The following is a 21387-nucleotide window of genomic DNA, read 5'->3' on the forward strand; positions in this document are numbered from 1 at the left end:
CTTGTCAAAATGTTCAGTATTTCTGTAAGTCAGTAAATGAATGTACACTAGTTTAAAAAAAATCAGTAATATGGATATCCCAAGACAGGCAAAATAAGTTAGATTGAGGGTCTTGAAAGAATGCATAGGAAAGTTCAGACAAAATGGTAGGCAAGTTCAAAACTTAGTTGAGGAAATTTTTATTTGGAAACATCAGAAATGTGAACCCAACACTGGGTGCACATCTTTTATGAGTAGGCATACATCTCACTACTGGAAACATTTACATGTGCCTCAGGATGTTAAAAACACAAGTAGAACTCACTCCAATACCAGTACACAAAAGTAGGACTATGATCAGATCCAATCTTTAACCAATTATTACATCCAGGGAGATCTGAGCAAATACAATTACTGACAGTGCAATAATCTACTATATCATGGGGACTCCAGAAATCTTGCTCCATAATAACAATGTATGAATATTTTAAATCTTTTATAAATAAAATCAAGTGAAAGAAATGAAAACATTACAATCCTAATTGAATCAGAGTGCTCCTCAACAGTAATATGGATTGGAAATTGCACATGTTTAGGAGCCACTGAACTCGGCTCTTAAAACCAATACAATTCAATATCTAAATACACACAGGACAGACAATCACTAACATACATTGCGCATTTACAAGAGATTGACTACCAAAGTGATACAACTGTACACATTCTGGAGTTAAGACCATTAGAATGACAGGGCTATCTGCTGTATTTGCAGGATTTATTTTGTGGAAAGGATCAGAGCAACAATTAGGCCATAAAGACCCAACACTTCGGCAAAAATGAGGATCAGGATCATCCCGACAAATAACCTTGGCTGCTGTGCAGTTCCTCGTACACCAGCATCACCTACTATGCCAATAGCAAAGCCGGCAGCAAGACCACTCAGACCCACGCTCAAACCAGCGCCCAGCTGAAGGAAGCTCCTGTAATATGAACATAAAAAATAGTTATATTCAAGTTGAGACACTTTCATGCCAATAAAGTTCCTCGTCCCTCAAAAAATCCGAGAAGGAATGTTGCAGAATTACATTATACTGCTCCAACCGTGGATAAACATCTGGATGTTAAAATAACATGGCATCTTTGAGTGTTTTTCACAACAAATATCTACATTGCTATTCTAGAATCATCTTCCAACTTCCACATATAAACATGTCTAATTTAGAGAAAATATTATCCTCAAGACTTCCTGATCAAATATTTTTCCTTGTCAAAAAGAGCCAAGTCTGTATTGTAGCTCAGACAGTAAAATATTTAACTACAAATTACACTGAGTCAGAAAGAGAACTTCAGTCCGTTATATATGTTGAGAAAACCATATCTTCATGAACTGGATTTTTCTTTAATATGGAAAGGCACTGCATTATTTGGACATTTGGATGCTGAGCTGGAGTTCTTTTTTAAAAGCAGTTCTTTGAACTGTCAGCAAGCATGCCTTTTCCAAGAAATCACCTGACCAGAAGGGTGAGTGAAAGCCAGCTGTTTTTGTTTTGAACAGTAATCACTAATTGATGTGGTGTGTGCATGAACGAGAAAGGGACAGTTATACATCCAGAGTACAACTGTGTTAACTAGTTCTTGCAACTGGTTTTAAAAATGTTTTATAATAGATCAGTTTATTGAAAGAAGCCCAATAAAAGTTTCTTTTATTCTAGGTCTAACGGCAGCGAAGGTAAAGAATTGGCATCTTGGTGAGAGTGACCTGTGGTGTAGTGGGGCTAGATAAACTGTGCACTCCTTCCATTTTGGTTGTAACAATGATAATGAAGATCACACCTGGCGAAGTGTTGGGACTTAAGTCCCAAATCCAGATGGTAAATATATTGGGGTAAATATACACTTGAATACAAACCACACCTTGAAAAATATTGTAACTGATCAAAAGGCACCAAAAGATGATTTGGGCTTAATGGAGCCCCTAATAGGGAAGATCATCTGGAATATTGCAGAATTGATATGCACAGGGTTCCAGCTAGGCCAATGACAATTCCTCCAAGATGAACCCTGGATACTGGACATAAACTTTAGGCTCCAATGAACAGCATTGATTGACTCAGGAGGTAAAGGTTAGTATCTTTAGCTTGTGTTGATGCCTTGGCTGCTGTTCAAATATTCTTGCTTGCACTACAGTCGTGTAAAGGACTAAATACCATGTGGATGGGAGGAAGTAGCCTGTAAATGAAGGGATTTGTTATCCAATACCAACACTTGTCCATCTGGTTCATGCCTTCCTCAAACTTAACTAAGGCAGAAATACACGTAGCTTCACAGCAGATAACATTGTACAAAAGCAAAAATTTATTTCCAGCACCAAAATGCTGGAAGCATTCAGATCAGACAAAATCTGAAAGGAAACAGTTAATGTTTCAGGTCGATGACCTTTTGTCAGAACTGGAAAAGGTTGGAAGTACTGAGGGCGGTGGTGGTGAAGGAGAACAAGGGGAAGTCTGCTTTATGAATCAGAATTGTTATAGCTGGCCATTCAGCTAGCCATGTCTGTGCCAGTTCTAAGTGCAACTCAGCCAGTTCCATTCTGCAGGCCTTTCCTATTGTCCCACATTTCATGCTCTTCAGATAAAAACTCAACTACTCTTTTGAAAGCCACAATAGAAACTAACTATACTCAGGTAGCACATTCCAAATCTTAGCCATAGAAAAAGTTCTCTCCTCAGTTTGCCATCAAAATTTTGGCAATTCACCTCCAGTGAGAACCTCCGGTTCAACCCTTCCATTAATGTGAACGGTTTCTCCCCATCTCCTCTGTCCAAACCCCTCATGACCTCTATCAAATCTCCACACAGAACAGGCCCATCTACCCACACAGCTCAAAAATGCAGTGGCAGTGCAAGGCAAAAGTTTGTAAAACAGCAAGCATCACCCCTGCTCCATTTTTAGCCAATTCTGGTAAAGTTAGAGCCACAGTAGAGGTGATTAGAAGTCAAAGCTACTTCAGGCTGCAAAACATATGAAATAGTTCAACCATATCTTCTGTCATTTCAAAATTAGAACCTGGACAACGTGCTTAGGGTTTGAGAAAATATTAGATCTTCAGTAGAAACATCAAGTCAAAAGCTCAGGGTGTCTCAAATTTTCCAATTGCCCAACACAAGGATAATTTGCATGAAACCTGAAACCACAATAGCATCATTGGTATACTTAGCTAACAAATGGCCAGTGAGAAGGCTGCTGTATACAACACCTCAGATCTGACATCTAGAAGGACAATGTTTGTAGGTGCAGAAATTCCTGTCTCTCTGCAATGTTGTGATAATTTGAGCAACTCCCTTCTCCAATTTGCATTGTGGAGCAACAAGCCAACTTCATTTCACTCTAATCTACAATATTTTTGTAAATATTTATGTGCACAGAGCATACCATGGCTGACAAAAGCAATTCAACCATATATTTTTGTGCAATAAACAGGTCAGAAAAAAATTAAAATGCTGCTGCAGCTACACAGTTGGTGTGAAGCACATCCAGGTCAACTCTGAAACTTCAAAGCAACATTGTCTAATTGAACCATGATCCTCAGTCTGTAAATCTACTTATTGCATGGTGCTGTTTCTCCATATTTCAGCAGTTAACAGCAACAAGGTACTTAAAACTGTTAGTTTAATCTACACCTCATAGCAACACAATCACATTTTTGTGGATAACATTATCTCTGCAATACATTTTAAGACAAGAACCCATCACATGGCTAACTAGCACCAACTCAACACCTCATGAATTATCTTTTAGTTTTTAAAGTGAAGTGACAGCAGTGACGTAATGGCTGTTTTACTTAAACACCCAGCAAGAATCCTTGTCAAATAGGAAACTAGGGTTTTCAATTTAGCCTTTACACTTGGCACATAGCAACTGAGTTGGAATGCAATGCTCAAAAAGTTACAATGATAGTCATACTGCACCCTAAAAAAGTCACACTCCCATCCACACATACAAGTTATCTTCAGCATTTCCTCTTGCTTCCTGTGATATGGCAGTGTGAGGGAACTGTACTTCGTGGAACAACTGTCCTAATTTTAATTCATCCCAATCATTTAGAGCACACAGCAACAAGAATTTTACCATAATCATTAAGTAGTTATAAAAACACATTCCAAAAGCTTCATCTGCTCTGTCTATCCTGTAACTTTTACCCTTTGCTAGCCTTTCCTATACCATTATACAACTACTACAATTTTTATATATTAGATCATAATCTCAATGTTACATTTGTATCAAGCCCTTTTGAGAAACTAATATTTGCATCTTTGTTTCTACTAAGCTGTGCACTGTTGGAAGCACAAGACAACCTAACTTCTGATACTTTGCAAAGTTTAACTATAACAAATTAGTCTGAATAAGCAACACAATGGCTGCACTGACCCTTTACAGGGCCATTGGTTCCTTCACTGGCTCAGACACCTTGCACGTTTATGCCAGAAAAATCTCAAACCTGAAAAAAATAACTCATGACCACTTGCACATGTTACACAAGTGATAAATGAACCTCTCCACAAAAGCAGACAGAATTTCACTTGCTTGCAAAAATTGAAATTAAAACCAGGATTTTTGCTCTGTGCCTCAGCACAGGCTTGATAAGCTAAGTGACTCCTTTGCTGCCTTATTTTGATCCTATAATTATAGAAAGCAGGCTAATCAGCAAAGCCAGCCATGTTAACAATTGCCTTCCTTCGGTGGTGATTTGTCAGGAGGGGCAGGGGGAAAAGAGGAAGGAGGAGGAGGAATGCATCTAAGTATAAGATTAAAATAAAAATCTCATTCAGACATAAGATTTAGGTCAATCAACTGCAGTTGTGAAGGAATGGGAACAAACCTCATCACTGCACATTACCTCCTCATGCAGCACCCTGAAGAATAAAGATTTATTCTACTGCACAAATCCCAAAAACTACAGTGCTCCAATTGTGGAGCAAGATCTTACCAATATTTCACACAAGATTCAGCGTTAAAAATATTGACATTTCTATACTAATCATAAAGTCCAATATTTTATTGACTGCAGCCTCAATTTGAGATGCCGAAACTTCTCCAAATTACTGTGCTCACTACATAACCTAGTATCTCCACCAAACTTATTTAAAGTTATGAATTAAAAATGTTCACATTAAGACAGTGAATTCAATGACACATTTTTGCCATTCCAGTATTTCAATATCCCCATTTACAATGCCTTTTGTTTTTAAAAAAAATCACATATGGATGCTGCTCATTCTAGCCCTCAATTCAGATCATTGTTGTACACAGTAAACAGAAGCCGCCCCAGAACCACCCTCATCTGAATTTATATTAGACTCACTTCTCTTCCCCCAATTCTACACCCTTAATCTTCAGTCTCCTGCATGGTACCTCAAAAGCTACAAAATCCATATACACAGCTACCATCTTCTCAAGGATTGGCCGTTAAACAATTTTTCTTTTCTGGGAAAAAAGTGTTTTGCTTTTATTATTTTATTCAAATATTTAGCAAATTCATCTTTTAACAATATTTTCTTGCCACAGATAACTACCTGGCCTATAATTACCCAAATTAAATCTGTTGCAAGATCACCTTTCTTCCCTTTACTGGAGTAGCATATAACATGGTACTGAGTTCACCAAACACAAGCAACTTCAATTTTGATGTAGACATGTCAGGGAGGGCTCAAGTACTAGGTACATACCAAATAGTTGTAGTGAAAACAGATCAGCTACACTTATGAACTAAAATAACTCTGGCAAATGTCACAATGTTACTCAAGCTAAACAGATCACCCAGTAGAACCCCCATGAAAAAAAAGGGACAGAAACTGCACGGATACAAAATTGGTTGAGTGGCAAGAGAGTAGTGATGAATAGTGCAAGATTTAGGGATTCAGGGGCCACAGATACCCAAAATAGGCAGTTGACTAGTCATAAGTAATTTTAAGATAGCTTATTAAGAAACAAGAAAGAGTTGAAATACAAGCTGGTTTAGGTTTGTGGGGGAGGGGGGGGAAAAAGAGAGAGAGAGAGAGAGAGAGAGAGAGAGAGAGAGAGAGAGAGAGAGAGAGAGAGAGAGAGAGAGAGAAGTGGAGGGGGTTGGTGTGGTTGTAGGGACAAACAAGCAGTGATAGAAGCAGATCATCAAGAGATGTCACCAACAACAGAACAAAAGAACACATAGGTGTTAAAGTTGGTGATATTATCTAAACAAATGTGCTAATTAAGAATGGATGGTAGGGCACTCAAGGTATAGCTCTAGTGGGGGTGGGGAGAGCATAAAAGATTTTAAAATATTTAAAAATAATGGAAATAGGTGGGAAAAGAAAAATCTATATAATTTATTGGAAATAAAAAGGGGAAAACAGAAAGGGGGTGGGGATGGAGGAGGGAGCTCAAGACCTGAAGTTGTTGAATTCAATATTCAGTCCGGAAGGCTGTAAAGTGCCTAGTCGGAAGATGAGGTGTTGTTCCTCCAGTTTGCGTTGGGCTTCACTGGAACAATGCAGCAAGCCAAGGACAGACATGTGGGCAAGAGAGCAGGGTGGAGTGTTGAACTGGCAAGCGACAGGGAGGTTTGGGTCATTCTTGCGGACAGACCGCAGGTGTTTTGCAAAGCGGTCGCCCAGTTTATGTTTAGTCTCTCCAATATAGAGGAGACCACATTGGGAGCAACGAATGCAGTAGAATAAGTTGCGGGAAATGCAAGTGAAATGCTGCTTCACTTGAAAGGAGTGTTTGGGCCCTTGGATGGTGAGGAGAGAGGAAGTGAAGGGGCAGGTGTTGCATCTTTTGCGTGGGCATGGGGTGGTGCCATAGGAGGGGGTTGAGGAGTAGGGGGTGATGGAGGAGTGGACCAGGGTGTCCCGGAGGGAGCGATCCCTACGGAATGCCGATGGGGGGGGTGAAGGGAAGATGTGTTTGGTGGTGGCATCATGCTGGAGTTGGCGGAAATGGCGGAGGATGATCCTTTGAATGCGGAGGCTGGTGGGGTGATAAGTGAGGACAAGGGGGACCCTATCATGTTTCTGGGAGGGAGGGAGAAGGCGTGAGGGCGGATGCGCGGGAGATGGGCCGGACACGGTTGAGGGCCCTGTCAACGACCGTGGGTGGAAAATCTCGGTTAAGGAAGAAGGAGGGCATGTCAGAGGAACTGTTTTTGAAGGTAGCATCATCGGAACAGATGCGACGGAGGCGAAGGAACTAAGAGAATGGGAAGGAGTCCTTGCAGGAAGTGGGGTGTGAGAAGCTGTAGTCGAGGTAGCTGTGGGAGTCGGTGGGTTTGTAATGGATATTGGTGGATAGTCTATCACCAGAGATTGAGACAGAGAGGTCAAGGAAGGGAAGGGAAGTGTCAGAGATGGACCACGTGAAAATGATGGAGGGGTGGAGATTGGAAGCAAAATTAATAAATTTTTCCAAGTCCCGACGAGAGCATGAAGCAGCACCGAAGTAATCATCGATGTACCGGAGAAAGAGTTGTGGAAGGGGGCCAGAGTAGGACTGGAACAATCTTTTGATGATCTGCTTCTATCACCACCCCCCCGCCCCCCCCCCAAATCACATGATGCCCATCACAGTGCTCAAGGTCAGCTATATAGTTCACATCACACCAAGGATTTGGTCCTCTCTAAACACTTGATAGACAAGGGAGCACACAAGGTGCCATCCTAACAGCTTAGGTACGTCAACATGGCAGCCTGAACTAAGACTGTTTAGAACTCAGTGTTTAGAAATCCTCTTTCCAGAGAGAAAAGTTGCTGCTTAGCTAATCCCATAAAATGCAGGAAATGCCTGCTTACCCCCAATTTCTTACAATGGTCATTTTTCAGACTGGAATGGGTGTATATAGTGGGGTTCCCCAGCAGTCTGTTTCTTTTCTTGATCTATATTAATAATGACCTAGACTTGGGTGTACAGGGAACAACTCAGATGACATAACTTATATCGTGAACTGTGGAAAGAATAGTGATGGACTTCAAAAGGACTTACAACAGGCCAGTGGCTCGGGCAAACAAGTAGATGACCAAATTTACTGCAGAAAAATGTGGAGTTATATATTTTGGTAGGGAGGAGGAGAGGCAATATAAAAGGATACAATTATAATGGGAGTGCAGTTCAGGAGCAGAAGGATCTGTGAGTATATCTGCAGAAATAATTGAAGGCGGCAGGACAGGTTGAGAAAGCAGTTAATAAAGCATACCAGGTCCTGGGCAAAAGCAAGGAAGTTACGATAAACCTGTATAGAGCACTGGTCCAGCTCTGGACATCACAATTTAGGAAGAATGTGAAGACATTATAGAGGGTGCAGAAAAGATTAATGAGGATGGTTCCAGGGATGAGAAATGTCAGCTACACAGATAGATTGGAGAAGCTGGGACCAGAGGAGAATGAAGATTTAATAGCAGTCTTCAGAGGAGATGGAGAGAAGCTATCGCCAGTGGAAGGATTAAGATCCAGAGGATACTGATTTAAGGTGATTGGCAAAAGAAGCTAGACAGGAGGAAAAGCCTCTATGTAGAGAACGGTTAGGACATGGAAGGCACTGAGTGTAAAGTCACAGATTAAACAGAGGCCTACAAAAGAGAATTGGATCATTATCTGAAAATGAAATAATTGAAGGGTTCCAGGGAAAAGACAAGGGAGTGGGGTTAGATGATTTGCTCTTGCAGAGCATTGATACAGACACGACAGGTCTTTTGGTTGCAATTCTATGCTTTATGTTAGCAGTTAATTTGTTCAAGGACATTTCTCAGAAAACATTTTAAATAGATGAACTGAAAAAAGTTAACCATCCTCATATACAGATATCAGACCATAAAGCAAAAACTCCCAGTTGAAAGACTTACTTGAATAATGTTATCTTTTCTGTGAGCGAGTTGGCAATTAGTACTGCCACCACCAGTCCATAGATAGCAATGATACCCGCCATCACAACAGGAATGATGGATTTCATGATTAGCTCAGGCCTCATGACAGACATAGCAGCAATGCCTGTTCCACTCTTAGCAGTACCATATGCAGCACCTAGAGCTAAAAAGAGAGAAATCAGAAAGTCAGAACACTGAATCACCCAAATAATTATACTCTTACAGAACTGACTCCCAGTGGACACCCTGGTCCACTCCTCCATCACCCCCTACACCCTCCCACAGCACCTTCCCATGCAACTGCAGAAGGTGCAACACCTGCCCCTTTACTTCCCCCTGCTTCACCATGCAAGGGCCCAAACACTCCTTTCAAGTGAAGCAGCATTTCACTTGCACTTCCCTCAATTTAATCTACTACATTCGCTGCTCCCAATGTGGTTTCCTCTACAACGGAAAGACCAACGCAGACTGGGTGACCGCTTTGCGGAACACCTTCGGTCTGTCCATAAGCATGACCCAGACCTCCCTGTTGCTTGCCATTTCAATAGCCCACCCTGCTCTCATGCCCACACGTCCATCCTTGGCCTGCTGCAATGTTCCAGTGAAGCTCAACGCAAACTGGAGGAACAGCACCTCATCTTCCGACTAGGCACTTTACAGCCTTCTGGACTGAATATTGAGTTCAACAACTTTAGATCATGAACTCTCTCCTCCATCCCCACCCCCTTTCCGATTCCCCTTTTTTCCAATAATTTATATAGATTTTTCTTTTCCCACCTATTTCCATTATTTTTAAATGTATTTCCATCCATTGTTTTATCTCTACCTTTTAGCCTATTTCGATCCCCCCCCACCCCAGGACTATCTGTACCTTGCTCATCCTTTCTATCCTTAATGTCACCATTAGCACATTTCTTAGCTAATATCACCACCGTCAACAGCTCTGTATCCTTTTGTCTATGACATCTTTTGGCAATCTCCACCTATCATTGGCCCTCTATCCAGCTCTACCTGTCCCACCACCCCCCTTGAACCAGCTTTTATTTCACCTCTCCTGTTTTTCCTTAGTTCTGTTGAAGAGTCATACGGACTCGAAACATTAACTGTATTTCTCACCGCAGATGCTGTCAGACCTGGAGTTTTTCCAGGTATTTTTATTTTTGTTCCCAAGAAACAGTATCCTTTTACACTGTCTGCATGACACTGATTTAAACTCCCAAATGTACAAATTGATCTAGAGCTCTGTAACGTATACCCTTGAACAGATCAAACTGTTTATTAGCTGTAAACTGCTGTGTAAAAGTCAAGAGAACAGTAAGAAAATGGAAGCAGAGCAACCTGAAGCCCTCAGCTCCTGTAAATCAAGTCAGTGTATAGCTCACACCTTGTAGCTCTACAATAAGGCATAGCAAAACAGGTGGCACTGTCAGTGACATAGGGGGTCTGATTTTATCAGCTCACTCAGCTACTGCAAGTTATTGACTCCAAACTACCATCTGATTCTGTTAACGAGTCAACATTATCTGCAACAAGAGCTGCATCTCTTCTGCACAAAAATGAGAAACCCTCCAACATAGGCCAGTGAACTTTAAGGTGCCGATCTACTAGTTTCCACTTCCCCACAATTACAATTTTCCTTTTTGCAGACTAGGAATTCACTACAATTCTTTACTCCAGGAGTACTGGAACTTCCTGGGAGTTCTTAAATATTTTACCAAAATTCTCTAAGAATCTAGAGGCAACAGATAACATTGAAGTAAGGATTTTTCACTTGGCCCACTAAAGAGATATCGGAGACCACGGTAGAGGTAGAAAGCTTCATTGCATTTAAATATTTGCATATGCACTGGAGGTGCCATAACCTACAGAGGTACAGACCAATAGCTGGAAAACACTCTCAGCCAGGACAGAATGGGCTGAATGGCCTCCTTCTGTGCCCCATAATAGTTTATGTTTGAACTGTAGCCAGGATTATTAAATTAGTTGGCTGCAATAACAGCAGCCCCAACCTCGAGTATTGCTGCCCAACAACTGCATGGCTGAAATTTACCTGTGACACCATGGCCAATGTAATCAGATTGAGCTTATTTTGGGTGTGACTTTTCAGCAATTCTATGCATGCGGCTGTGGTATGATTAAAGAAAATTTGCTTTTCGATATGAGAAACCACAATTGCGTTTGGCCTGCAAAGATTACATAATAAAGCAAGATACAACGATTATGCAAACTTCAGCCAGTGCTAACAAAACCACAGACTACTTAAATAAGCGTTACCACACAAAACTCAAATCTGAAAAAAGTCAACATGAAACAATTTACACAATTGCTCACTATAGTCACATATCTGCATCTTGCTGAAAGATGGAAAACCAGTTTCTAGTGAAACTCTATTCCACATAGAAGTAACAAACTTCCTTCAAATCTAGTGGGGAAATAACAGACATTGGGCACAGGAAAAAGGGAGAAATTAGCTTTGATTAGAACACTCCCAATACAGAAATTAATGTTGATATTATGGCTGGCAATAGGCAGGGTGGCCACATTAGATTTGGGCAGCAGGATCAACTGGAGGGAACACGGCCCAAGTACCAAAACTGCATGACAACTTACATTTTCCCCAAGGTGAAGAGAATGAACATTGATACATAGTAATCAAGTATATGAATCCTAGTCACCCCCAATCACTGATTCAGTGGAAAGGACAGATTTAACAGACATCAATGCACAGCAAAGCCTGGCTCTTTCCTGGCCTCTATAGTTATTAACTGAAGCAGAAAAAAAATCCACATTGATTTAACACGGTATTATGCTATGCAAGGTTCCTCTAGACATTAAGGTTTTTAGAAAAACATTCAACACATGAGTGACACTATATTCATTGCCCACCACTAGTGGCTTCGGAGGTGGTAGATAGGATGGGCCACTGTCTTGAACAAATTGTATTTGCAATGGAACTGTTTGCTTTCCCTGAAGGGGAGTCAACTAGTTTAGTTTGTAAACTAGCCCAGTAGCTTTAATGCTCACTCTTATTGGTGCTAGCCCACAAGCAACCAGATTCATTGAATTTAATTTCCTACCCTGCCATGGAGAGCATGGAGAGATTTGAGTTCAACCACTGGATTGGTAATCCAGTTCCACAGCCAGTTAAACTGACATACCCTACCTGTACATTGGACCAGTACATTATGAACTGCTTTGAACAGAAGATATTTGGCAGCCAATGAATGAAATCAAGCACAATTCATGCTCTTGGGGGTAACCCTTTGCCAGATTAGACTTTGAAAAATCTAATTAGCAGGACAGTTGAACATACAAAGGAGAATTGAATCAAAATATTTCACATCTATCTTTACTTATAAAGAAAATTGTCTATGAAATACAATATCCTCAAGAACAGTAATATACAGGTCATGTTGAAATTCAACTCAAAAACAGTCTTAAAAAAACTCAAAGGGAAATGTTTATAACCTTCATTATGTTCCAGAACATAATAGGAGCTGGTGTTGTCTACCTGGCACTTCAAATAGGGCTCTGCTGTTCAACAAGATCATGGAAATCCCCTGAACAACTACTTTCCAGCCAATCTTGTGACTTCTTTAAAAAATCCACCTTTCACTAAAGTGCACACTAGCCTGGATATTGTAGCCCTGTAGCTGACAGCCCAAACCCTAGTTGGAACTTCAGTACCTAGATGCATAGACCACTTTGTTTCAGAAATATTCTTTGCTACTGATCTGAATGATCATCTCCAAAAGCTAGGATTGGAAGTACTGAAGTCAGAGAGATGTGCAGAATTCAGTTGTATTTGAGACAGGGGGAAATATAGCTCTTTTCAAAAAGCTTTGAAAATAGACAGACCAGTATCATAATGTAGAGGTATACTGCCAGATGGAAAATGGGTGCAAATGCAAACAAAGCTGTAAATGCGAGTGGACCATTCCACCACGATGCTATTTACCTGCTTTTTCCCCATAAATAAATATCTCAAAGCAGTTTTTCAGCCCATCAGGACAAATGAACAATACAAATGGGATGAGGATTTCATTCTTTATACTTGTACATTAAACAAATGATTCACAAAACTCAGCTATGTAGTCATTCCAGCTTGCTGGATGTTCCATCCTTCTGCTTCTCTGTCACTGGGGGCAGCTTTCAGTCATTCCTGCCCACTGGAAGCCCCTGTGTACTCTACCCTCCCACATTTAAAAAACACTTCAAAACTAGATGTGCTTTGCTCTCCCTTGAAGGTGCCCTGGATCTTATGTTAAGGGCTCCATATGGTATTATGATAATGTAATTGCTATCCAGCTCCATAGCTACCTGGTAAATTGAGCTGGTATTAGAAAAAGAATACCATAAAGATGGTGGATTACAGTATAAACCCAGTTGTTTCATTAATTTTAAAGGGAACTACCAGGGTACTACAAGGTGATCCAGATGGACCTGGCGATTTTCATCTCAATTCCTACATTGTTGTAAGTGGAAAGGGAGAGTCAACAAAACAAATGGCGTAAAGGGCCTAAGAAACTGGTACTCTCCTGGAGGAAGGATTGAGGGATGTAGCAGGGCTGAAGGGCTGTGATGCACAAGAGACAGGGTTGTTCAGGACCAGAAATGGCCATTGGTTGAAGATTCTTGCATTCATTTCCCTAAGTTTAGAAATTCTACTTTCAAGCAGAGATAAAGGAGCAGGAATAAGTTGCAGTAAGCAAGCTTAAAATCCAATATAAGCAAAATCCAGACATTAGTGAAAATACTGCAATTACAGAGGCAGTTCTTATCCAATTGGGATTACCCAATCAATATAATCCAGCACACATCATGTCAATTTGTTGTAGGTGGGAATTTCCACTTACAAATTTAGTGAAGAAACAACCTGCTTCAACAAGTCACAACCTAAAGATAAAGTTTTGCAGCCAATAGAGCCTGCTAAAACAGCTTAGGACAAGATTCTGATGTTTAGAGCAACAGTGCAAGTTTATCTAAACTGGGTAAAGTCATAAGGGACACATTACCTTTCCTTGTGAAGGTCAGGAGACAACCATCAGGCTAGATGGCAACTAATACAAGACCTATTAGAGGCAGTGAACAACTTAGTCACAGAACCACGCACTCAAACGGTCAGTGTTACAATTGAGGTTTAAAACATTTTGGGATTGTAGCTTTAAATTTAGGGTAAATGATCAGGGAGCCTGCAGAACAGGTCACATGACAGTAAGCCTCGATGGTTTCATTGTCAGAGATCAAAGGAAGGTTTAGATAGTTTTACTGAGAAGTTGCAAGGTATATGTTTGGAGACAATGGCAGCAGTCTGCATTTACGAGTGCATGGAATCTCCCTTAGTCCCAGAAAGGTGCTGCAGGTTGCTGTAAACTGTCTATTTACTTCGAAGATGAAAGCGAGTTGGGGTCAAGAATGGCTAATCAGCATTTCTACCTAGATTCGAGGTTGGTGTGTTGGGAGAGGGCAGAGGAAGCTATTTTTGAGATCAAATTAGCCTTCTCTACAGAAGAATGAATATCATAGACAACAGTTTTGTATGATCAGAGAAGGTAGCTTTGAGCTACCACAGCTGGATGCAGGAGAAAGATGGTCTCTAGTCAAAGACGGCTACAGGATGCACCTCTTAAGGATTCTGGGATACTTGTCTTGGCATGGCCAGGAGGAAGAATCATTGGGATAGGCTTTACTGCTGGTGGAAGATTTCAGAAACTGAAAACTGAGGAAATGGCATGGGGACGTAATTCAAAATTACTAAATGAAACAGGGAAAATGTGAACCCATTGGAAGCTAGGAACATTGTGGGCCGCTATTCTGTGAAGAATGTGATGGGTAATAAGTATATGGGGTACATAGCTCTGTCATTTAAAATATAACCAAAACCCATTTTTGTAGGTGGTTTAAGTGTTTTTAGTTATTCATTACAGCAAAAACTTATCAAATGTGTCATCCTTTTCAGCTATTAAATGGAAGCTCAAGTTTCTTTAGAAATTATTGGTCTCTATGAAGATTGCAACATCTGGTAAATGTGCATTTGGTGAATCATTGACATTGGCCAAGCTGACGGTAGTTAATATTTCAGTATAGTTACATTAAACATGAGGGGTAGTATCCAGAATGGACAACTTTTGTCTAAACCATTCAGGTTTCATGTGCATGCTACGTTTGCAGACACCTTCACTTGCCAGCAAGAAAAAGAGTCTGCATTAATTTGTGTGGTTTTGTTTGGAATTGCCACAATCTGCAGTACTGTCTTTGTTTCAGGACCACTATCTCCCTTTCTACACGAACTACTTAAGACTGGAAAAAATGAGATCTATTCCCTACCTGGAACCAACATGTTGCTAGCAACTAGCATTGATTTCAGTAGCAAGTACTTCAATCAAAAGCAATGTGCTATTCTAAACACGAGTTTCAAGATGGCTGTTCAATCTATTTCAGTATAGGAATAATATACATTCAGAATAAACCAAACACTAGAAAAACTGATGGGCAGAACGAAAAGCCCCCTTTCTCCACTTCCTTCCGTGTGTACGCGCACACTTTTGTTCATTTACAGGATGCAGGTGTCGCCAACCAAGTCAGCATTTATTGCTCGACTCCAATTGGCCTCGAGGTGGTAGTGGCGAGCTGCCATATTGAAATGCTGCAATATTTGTGTAGATACACCTAGTGCTTAGGGAGGGAGCTCCAGGATTTTAACCCAGTGGCAGTGAAGGAATGGCAATGTATTTTTAAGTTAGGATGGAGTGGCTTGGAGGTGGTGCTCCCATGTGTCTGCTGCCCTTGTCCTTCCAGATAGGGGCAGTCATGGGGTTTAGAAGGAACCATGGGTTTGCGCCAGAGGAATGGTGAGTTTCTACAGTACATCTTGTAGATGGTACATACTGCTGCCACTGTGCGTCAGTGGTGGTGGGAGTGAATGTTTGTGGACGGATGCCAGTCAAGCAGGATGCTGTGTCTTGGACAGTGTCAGGCTTGTGTTGTAGGAGCTGTACTCATCAAGGCAAGTGGGGAGTATTCCACCACACTTCTGATTTGGGCCTTTTAGATGGTGGGCAGGCTTTGGGGAGTCAGGAACCGAGTTAGCTGCTGCAGGATTCCTAGCTTCTGACCTGCCCTTGTAGACAAAATATTTATAGGATTAGTCCAGTTAGGTTTCTGGTCAATGACAGAACCCCCAGGATGTTGGATAGTGGGGGATTCAGTGATGGTAATGCCATTGAACATCGTGGGACCAATGGTTATGTTCTCTTCTTGGAGATGGTCATTGCCTGGCACTTGTGGCACAAATGTTACTTGCCACTTATCAGCCCAAACCTGGATATTGTCCAGGTCTTGCTGCATTTGGACATGGAATGCTTCAGTATCTGAGGTTGCAAATAGTAAACAAATCAGCAAACATCCCCACTTATGACCTTATGATGAAAGGTCATTGATGAAGCAGCTGAAGATGATTGGGCCTAGGACACTACCTTGAGGAACTCTGCAGTGATGTCCTGGAACTGAGATGATTGACCTCCAAAAACACCACCTTCCTTTGTGCTTGTATGGCTCCAACCAGAGAATTTCCGATTCCTAGTGACTCCAGTTTTGCTAGGGCTCCTGATGCCGCACTGTTAAATGCTGCCTTGATGTGAAGAGCAGTCACTCACCTCAAGTTCAGCTCTTTTGTACATGTTTGAACCATGGCTGTAATGAGGTCAGAAGCCAAGTGACACTGGCAGAATCCAAACTGAGCAGTGAACTGAGCAGGTTATTGCTAAGCAAGTGCCGCTTGACATCACTGTTGATGGACCCTCCATTATTTTACTGATGATTGAGAGTAGACTGATGGGGTGGTAATTGGCCAAGTAGATGCCAGTGTTGTAGCTGTAGTGACAGCAGCTTGGCTAGGAGCACAGCAAGTTCTGGAGCACAAGTCTTCAGTGCTATTGCCAGGGCCCATAGCCTTTGTAGTATCCAGTGCCTTCAGCTGTTACTCGATATCAGTGTCAGTGGCATTTATGATGCTGGGGACTTCCGAAGAGGCCATGATGAATCATCCACTTGGCACTTCTGCCTGAAGATTGCTGTAAGTGCTTCAGCCTTATCTTTTGCACTGATGTGCTGGACTCCACCATCAAGGATGGGGATATTTGCGGTGTCTCCTCCTCCAGTGAGTTGTTTAATTGCCACCACCATTTACAACTGGATGTGGCAGGACTGCAGAGCTTATATCTGATCTGCTGGTTGTGGAATTACTTAGCTCTATCACTTGCTGCTTGGCATGCAAGTAGTCCTGTGTTGTAGCTTCACTAGGTTGACACCATGTTTAGGTATGCATGCTGCTCCTGGCACACCCTCCTGCACTGAACAAGGGTTGATCCCCTGGCTTGGTAGAGCCAGGCCATGAGGTTACAGATTGTGTTAGAGTACAATTCTGCTGCTGTAGCTAGATCCATTCAAAATCTACACCATTTAGCAGAGTGGTAGTGCCAAACACAATGGAGGGTATCCTCAATGCGAAGACAGGACTTCATCTCCACAAGGTCACTCCTGCCATCACTTGTCATGGACAAATGCATTTGCGGCAGGTAGGTTGGTGAGGATGAGGTCAAGTATGTTTCTCCCTCTGGTTGGTTCCCTTGCCACCTGCTGCAGGCTCAGTCCAACAGCTATGTCATTTACGACTCATCCACTCAGTCTGTGGTGTTGCGACTGAGCCACTCTTGAAGGACACTGAAGTGCCCTTGCCACTCAGTGCTTCCTCCAAATGATGTTCAACATGGAATACCAATTCATCAGCTGAGGGCAGGGGTTACATGGTAATCAGGAGGTTTCCTTGCCTACATTTGACCTGATGCGATGAGACTTCATTGGGGCCAGGCTCTATGTTGAGGACTCCCTCCTGACTGTATACCACTGTGCCACCACCTCTGCTGGGTCTGTCTTGCTAGTGGGACAGGGCATACCCAGGGATGGCAACAGTGGTGTCTGGGACAGTCACTCATGAAATCATACCTTACAGGCAATGTCAGGATGTTGCTTGACTAGTCTGAGACAGCTCTCCCAATTCTGACACCAGCCCCCAGATGTTAGCAAGGAGAACTTAACAGGGCTGGGTTTGCCAATGTTGTTTCCAGTGCCTAGGTCAATAAAAAAAGGTATGAAACCAGGCATACTGACTGAGTGGCTTGCTATACCATTTCAGAGGGCATTTAAGAGTCAATCACATTGCTGCAGATCTGGAGTCACATGCAGGCCAGACCAGCTGACAACAGCTTTCCTTCCCTAAACAATTAGTGAACCAGATGGATCTTTCTGACATTCAATGGTTTCATGGTCATCATTAGACCTTTAATTTCAGATTTTTAAAAAATTCCACCATCCTCTGTGGTGGGATTTGAACCCAGGGTCTCTGGATTACCAGTTCAGTGACAATACCACTATGCCACCACATGTATGTGTTTTTGTGGGGGGGGGGGGGGGGGGGGGGGGGGGGGGGGAGAAGAGAGAGAGAGATATCAGCAGCAAGTGGAAGATAAAGAAAGGCAACCTGATAACTCACTGGGTCAGAGTCCATCTGGATTTTCCTCTGTTCTGTGTGTGGGGAGGAACAGGAGATGGCAGTAACTTTGGTGCCAAACAAGGAAGTGTTCATTTGCTCATTCATAACCTTCACTTTCTGGATGTTTACAGCCACTGTACTTCTGGTTACTTTGAAGATTTCAAACCCACTTTAAAAAGCACCATACATCAGTATGTAGAATATCTCATATGAACAATGAAACAAACTAGGTCAAAGCAAGATTTACAAAATATTCTAAACTGTACATTGTAGAGCTATAAAACAGCAAGTCAAGGACCATTTCATTGATGGGCAGTGAGAAGACAGACAAAAGTAGTGTTAAAGGATAAGGACCATACCACTGACATTCTATTGTGTGCCACCTAAAGTACTTTTGATATGGTTAAAGATCAGGTATGTCATTAGTCAAGCTCATAAGGCGTCTCATTTACACTTGGAAGCACAGGAACCCCATCCCTGCAAGTGCAAGGAATAATGTTCAAGCCTTGCACCTTTTTTGAATTAACCAGAAGCATGGAGAGCCTATAGTTTCCCCTCATTGGCTGAGCATTGCCATGGAGAAAGCAATCAGCACTCCTTTTCACCTGCAGTATAAACTGTTCTGATCATTTGAAATCTGGCATTTTTGCATTTGTCCCGAGTGCAAGACGAAAAGCTTCAGCAACATGTCTCTCTTAGCAATATTCAAATTCTGTACTGAACGGCCATTTATATATGCCATTCACAGATCACGTGCAACACAAACAAGTATTGACTAAATACCTAAGTGAGGCAAGACTGCTGATAACCGGTTCAAAGCTAGTTAGTATTTAAACTATAACTCTCCTTAAGCATACTAGTTTCCTCCCCTCCAGTTCTATTAGCTCTCATTTGAACATGACATTCTCAGGAATGTTTTACAGATCTGTGCAAACCCAACCCAGTTTAAGATTATTTACTCATTTAAGGAATTTACATTATTGCAACATAGTGAAAGATTAAAGCAAGTCAAGTGAGCAGATTGTCCATGACTCCAAGAACCAAACCAACAGACACTAAAATAAAACCAAAAAATGTGGAAATACACAGCTCAACTGGCATTATAATAGCACTTGCTCAGAAAGCCCCCTCCTACGTTTTTGGGCAAACCAATTTCAGCTTCTGCTGTAGAGAATTTATACCCGTGAACCCACATTGCAGCATCAAGCAAATCCCGATTTGAAAAAAGCTAAACTTAAAATGATTCTCTAAAAAGACAATGACTTCACTATCAATTATTTTCTCACAGCAATGCAAATCTGCCATTATTAAAACTAGATTATAGATTATTATTGGCATGGGCAGCTATAAAGCTGTGTATCTCAAAGTAGTTTCAGAGCAAAAAAAAATCATTTCAAGGTGGGAATATCCAAGACCCCAATCCATTTGAATTTATCATATTCCTAAAATGAAACTGTAATGATAACATTAAAATAAGCAACGAAAAAGGGGCCGTGCCTTTGTACTTTAAAAGGGCTCTGGGATAAAACTGATTTTTGAAAATGTAGAAGGTCACCGCAATTTTGGAGACTTAAAGCGAAAAGAACATTGCAGTCCACGTACATACATTAGCACCCGCACCCCAGTCATATGATCGGCTCGGGACTGCCCGCTCCGGAATTTGCCGAACCCTTTCTTTTCCCTCCCCACCCCCACCCAATACCGCGATGCACCACGGTGTGCGCGAGCCAGACACGCCCGAAAAAAAGACTCCCGGGCGGCCGAAAACACCCGAACACCGCCGACTTGGTGACGGAAAGAGCCGAACCAGCTCGAGCGCCAACAGCTGGAGGACAATCGTTCACCTACGCAGGCGAGAGCGTCCGCCGCAAGAAACATCATCAGCGGCGGCAGCCCGTCCCTGGCAGAGGTGAATAGACATTAAGATATAAATAAATAACACCCAGGCTCACTCGCGGCCATTTTATGCATAAATAAACACACAAAATAAAAAGCCGGTGAGCCAAGCCCCCACCGTTGACGGGACTTTAATGGCAATTAGGCCAGACAGCAGCGACCGGTCTCCCCCTCCCTCTCGCCGGCGGTAGACGTCAGACTCACCGCTAAAAACCATGGCAGCCGAGGCGCCCATCACCGCGAAGAAGGGCGAGTATTCGGGAGCTTCGGCGGTGGACATCTTGTCAGCTACTCGTGCGGAACTAACACTAACTACCAGTGATTTATATAAAGCGGGCGGCTTATCGCCTTTTTCCTTGCTGGTCTCTTTCCCCCCCTTGTATCTTTTTCTTCCCCTGTCCCCCGCTGCCGGTTCCTGAACACCACCGCCCGTCACACAAAAGAGAAGCTCCGCTCCTGTTCGATCCTAAATACAAACTACCAACAAAATGGCGGGGCGGGGAGAACCACGTGACCGCGCCCGGGGAACCTACCACTGCAGCCCTACAAATAGGGGGGTAGCTCACACTGCAATTCAATTTATATTGGCTCTTTGATTTACCACTGAGAGATACGAAACTTTACATCTGATTATTACATTCAAGACTATCCACTCAAGCCTTTCCTGCCTTTTATATTCTTGATGCAGTGGTTATCAGCGAGCCTGCTCTCCCCGTTTCGCCCTCTCCTTTGCCGCCGTGTTGGTTGTTATCGCTGCGGGCGGTTCTGTGAATCAGCTTGATGACTGAACAGGGCAGAAAGGGAGCTTCAAATGAAAGGATTTTCGCTGCACTGGACAATAAGTACAACATCACTGAACCTCTGATCATTCAAACCCTTTGTATTGTTTATATCTTGTCACCACAACTTGCATTCCTTGAAAGTGTTGAACATTTTTTTTGTCTGTGGAATACATCAAACGTGGCATTTCATTCAATCATTTGCATTCAACGTTTGGCCAATACTGGTATCCACACATATGAATGTAATCTCCAGTTGACATTCAGGACACCTAAAGCACAGAAGTGG

At 42.1% G+C, this 21387-nt stretch overlaps 1 protein-coding gene across 1 annotated transcript; it reads right to left on the bottom strand.

Moving 5' to 3' along the window:
- Window positions 1-163: 163 nt before the first annotated feature.
- Window positions 164-20822, bottom strand: atp6v0cb (ATPase H+ transporting V0 subunit cb). The gene is made up of 3 exons (XM_041207137.1): window positions 20524-20822; window positions 8853-9036; window positions 164-959 (listed from the first exon to the last, which is right to left on the bottom strand). Exons 1-3 carry the CDS (start codon window positions 20597-20599, stop codon window positions 755-757), a joined length of 465 nt encoding a protein of 154 aa, XP_041063071.1. The 5' UTR covers window positions 20600-20822; the 3' UTR covers window positions 164-754.
- Between the last annotated feature and the right edge of the window lie 565 nt (window positions 20823-21387).

This window comes from Carcharodon carcharias, chromosome 15, assembly GCF_017639515.1.
Source record: "Carcharodon carcharias isolate sCarCar2 chromosome 15, sCarCar2.pri, whole genome shotgun sequence".
NCBI lineage: Eukaryota > Metazoa > Chordata > Chondrichthyes > Lamniformes > Lamnidae > Carcharodon > Carcharodon carcharias.

Coding starts and splice junctions, on each gene's coding strand:
- atp6v0cb (XM_041207137.1), bottom strand. CDS start 20,599: ATGTCCACCGCCGAAGCTCCCGAATACTCGCCCTTCTTCGCGGTGATG. Junction 9,037..20,523: donor GGCTGCCATGGTTTTTAGCG/GTGAGTCTGACG, acceptor CTCTCTTTTTAG/CTCTAGGTGCTGCATATGGT. Junction 960..8,852: donor GAAAAGATAACATTATTCAA/GTAAGTCTTTCA, acceptor TTCATATTACAG/GAGCTTCCTTCAGCTGGGCG.